At 51.7% G+C, this 3,921-nt stretch overlaps 1 protein-coding gene across 1 annotated transcript in view; it reads left to right on the plus strand.

The window, feature by feature from the left end:
- Positions 1-726: 726 nt before the first annotated feature.
- LOC108804099 (nitric oxide synthase, endothelial-like) overlaps positions 727-3,921 on the plus strand; it is a gene marked incomplete at its 3' end in the record, with an annotated part of 5,738 nt that continues 2,543 nt past the window's right edge. Inside the window, exons 1-4 of the mRNA XM_018575861.1 lie at positions 727-761; positions 1,937-2,084; positions 3,231-3,379; positions 3,736-3,898. Of these exons, the coding sequence (XP_018431363.1) occupies positions 727-761; positions 1,937-2,084; positions 3,231-3,379; positions 3,736-3,898 (495 nt within the window). The remainder of the gene's footprint in view (positions 762-1,936; positions 2,085-3,230; positions 3,380-3,735; positions 3,899-3,921) is intronic.

The raw sequence follows: 3,921 nt of genomic DNA on the forward strand, positions 1-3,921 counted from the left end.
GTATTGGGGGACGGTGTAGTATGGAATGGTACATTGAGTCCCTTGTGTTGGTGTACGGTGGTTTGGTGGGTCTCTCAGGTAGTTTCCTCTATGTAATATAAGTCGTGTCCTGGCAGGATGGACCGGGAGGGTCTCCAGTACGGCCTCTTGCCCTCGTCCAGGTGACATTCAGTCATCCAGCTCCTCATTCCTCCTCGCGATGGCCACCAACCGGCGGAAAGTGAGGTAACATTATTTCCCTAGCCTTGTGTGCAGTGCATTGTGGGTGGTCTGTGGTATCTGTGGTCCCAGAATCCGTGTACATTGTGTGTCATATCCGCGGAACAACCACAATATTCCGTGTCCTTTGACATCCGACCTCCCACCGGAAGGATTCTCACTGGTTAGAGTCACGGACGGGCGGGAAGTGACACAGAAGGAAGCTGCGGGATGACAAGTCTGCCGGATGGGTATGACGCCCAGGAGCTGACGCTCCGCGCTGATTGTGTCATAAGCGGATTGGCCATACTTACATCATTCTATATGAGCTGGTCATGTGACATCTCCAGGGGCCATGTGATCCAAGGGGATGGTCATAGTGGCCAATCGGAGAGCAATGTGCAGAGTACAGCTGGTCAGAGTGGCCAATCACAGAGTGTCTTTGCGGCGGACGCGCCCGGTCTGAACCCCGATACGCCCATCCCACGTGACCATACGCAGTTCTGAACCGTGCGTGCCGACGCGAAGATGTGGCGATACCACTCTCAGCCTCACCCCGCACAGTGAGTCTTCTCCAAGCAAGGCTTGCACGGGTGATGTCCAGATATTAAAGGGGAACTCTTCTGGGATGTTACAAACCTCTTGATGTTGCTGGAGTCCCTGTCAGGATCCGGATCTGAAACCAGAACCTCTGCTGTGTCGGACGGGGGTTCTACCTGCTGAGCCACTCTGAAACCTTGGATAGCTCCTTGCCTGATCTCCTGTGTAATCCTCAGGTAAACCCAGATATTAAAGGGGAACTCTTCTGGGATGTTACAAACTTCTTGATGTTGCTGGAGTCTCTCTTCTTAATGTTAAAACAAGAGCCCCCCCCCCCCTCTAGCCGCCTTGCAGCATCTAGGGGAGGGGGAGCAGGAGGGATAAGCCTTTACGATGACCTTCTCTGCTGCTCCCCAACCGTCAAACTCATACCTAAGAATATAGTTGAACGTTCATACGCAATGCTGTCCGACAACCCCTATAGTATTGTGCGCCATGAAATGAGCTTTATATTGAGATTAAACTTGGCGTGTATATGAATTATGGTTGGCCCAGGAGGGTTCATGTGGCCGGTCGGGTCCATTATCCTTGTGTTTACCTCAGCCTGTCAAATGCTAATGTATTGGTGATCTGCAATGATGCCTGGCTGACTTTCATTCGGGTTTCGTCATAAGAAAGGTTAGGAGGGTAGAACTATGAAGGTCGCAGGCCAGAGTAGCAGATTTGTTGCTGGAACCAAACACGGGGCAACCTGAGATCATGTGACCTGAATTGAGGGCGTTTTTGTTCTCATATGAGGGAAAAGAATGAATATTGATATGTGCAAACCTCATAACCGTCCTCCCTGACCTAACGTCTCTCATGTTGAAGGTAACGAGGACCTGGTTGCTATGGGTTACTGAAGCTCTTTACTCCATCTCTATCTTTTCCGGGGCCCTTCTCTTGAGTCCTTACTGCAGAGCTGTGTTTGCCTGATGAAGGGACCTTGTTCGATCCCGCAACATTGCTTTTACACTGTGCCGCCATGTCTGCATAGCGTCTGAATAAAAGAGAAGTGCACAACATTGGACCTTGGAGTGCTGGTGACCTTCTTACTGGAGGGGAGCCACAGACTTTCCTGTCCTTGGACTCAGTTCCCCCTCCTCGCATGTCCCGGAGCCGGCGGACACTCCGCCAGGATTCCCATTGTCTTCCTCAGGAAAAGTGACCGATTCAGCATTTCTGTGTCCAGCCGCGTGTGCCCAGTCTCCGTACTCCGTGCGTCATCTCCGTCCTCCAAACATGATAACTGCAAACAGCAGCTGACATTTTCCAGAAGTCACTTGTCACCGGGGCCGGGAAACATGGCAAGGCCCCAGCGGCCCGTGTATGAGGCGGAGTCTGCTGCCTGGGGGGAGGGGGGGGGGGCAGGTGGCCTCTGTTATCACGCCTGAATATGGACAGAAAACCACCATATGAAGTGAACATTTCTCTGTGTTATACCCCTCGAAATACAAGATGGCGGAGTTTTAAACCTGCCCTGCCCCCAACCTGCCCTGTCGTATTGTACCCCAATCCCCAATTATTGTGCTCCTGCCATTATCTTGCTTCTGGCTTCCTGCACCTGATACCTTTGGCTGCTGATCCTCCGACTACTCTCATCGTCTCCTGCTTCATACCTGATACCTTTGGCTCCTGACCTCGGCTTGATCTCTGACTACGCTTCTGCCTGCTCCTCCTCTACTACCGTCTGCTTGTGTACCGAACCCGGCCTGTTCTACCACGAATAGCCTGCTGCTTCAGCTACTGGACTCTGAGCCTGATCCCAGATAGTGACAGTCCCTCTTCTTAAGTGAAAACAAGAGCCTCCCTCTAGCTGCCTCGCAGCATCCTTTTGTCAGCCCTCTAGGGCGGTGTCAATAAGCCGGCCCCTAGGGCAGGGCTGGGTAGGGGGAGCAGGAGGGATAAGTCTTTATGATGTCCTTCTCTGCTGCTCCCCAACCGTCAAACTCATATCTAAGAATATAGTTGAACATTCATACGCAATGCTGTCCGACAACCCCTAAATTATTGTGCGCCATGAAATGAGCTTTATATTGAGACCAAACTTGGCGTCTATGTGAATTATGATTGGCCCAGGAGGGTTAATGTGGCTTGTCAGGTCCATGATTGATATGTATGGATTTCTCTTTATTATACCCCAATCCCCCCTCTGTCCCTCTATTATACCCCCAATCCCCCCTCTGTCCCTCTATTATACCCCAATCCCTCCTCTGTCCCTCTATTATACCCCAATCCCTCCTCTGTCCCTCTATTATACAGGGACAACTCCTGACCACCCGGGACTGTCCCAGGAGATTTCCAGCTACAGTAATGCCGAGGACCAGAGAGAGCCACCATGAGCACACGGCATGCCGGCGTCACCATTTATGATCATGTGACATCACCGCAGTGTCAGCTCCATGTGTGGTGGACGTGTTTTGGGTTTATTCCGTGTGATGTGTTTCTTCTAGGATGTGGCCTGTACCAAAGCCCGATGTCTGGGCTCCGTCATGTTTCCATCTCAGATGATGTGTCCTCATCCGCAAGAACCAAAAAGTCCAGAACAGATTCTGCCCAAGGCCAAAGACTTCATCAACCAGTACTACAGCTCCATCAAAAGGTGACCACATGACCATTCTCGTCTTGTTGGGTTTGGAGGTGGGGGAAGTTCTTTCAGTTTTGGGTAGATGTTAGACGCTTGGGAACCCCTGCTGGCATCTTCTCAGCTACACCCATCTCCTGTGCCCTTCTCTAAGCCCCCCAGCTTTTCATCTAGTGAACATTATGCAGCGTCAGGAGGGAGACTAGATAGCATGCGACTATAATCCAACGGTGCCCACCTGAAAGTAAAATGCCTCTCTTCGGTGGTCCGGCAGGTAGTGAGGACTACACAGGAACGGCTTCTCACCATTAAACAATGTATTCTACGCCTCGGATTGTATCTGCTCAGTAGAACGTTCTGCATTCCTCTTCCAGGGCCCAGTCGAAGGCTCACATGGAGCGTCTGAAGGAGGTTGAGCAGGACATCACGTCCACAGGAACCTACCAACTCAAGGAGACTGAGCTGATCTTTGGGGCCAAGCAAGCTTGGAGGAACGCGGCCCGCTGCGTGGGAAGGATTCAGTGTTCGAAGCTCCAGGTGGGCAGGAGGCCGAGGTTTGA

The sequence above is a fragment of the Nanorana parkeri genome, unplaced genomic scaffold (genome assembly GCF_000935625.1).
Source record: "Nanorana parkeri isolate BGI_ZX_2015 unplaced genomic scaffold, ASM93562v1 scaffold5158, whole genome shotgun sequence".
Taxonomy (NCBI): Eukaryota; Metazoa; Chordata; class Amphibia; order Anura; family Dicroglossidae; genus Nanorana; species Nanorana parkeri.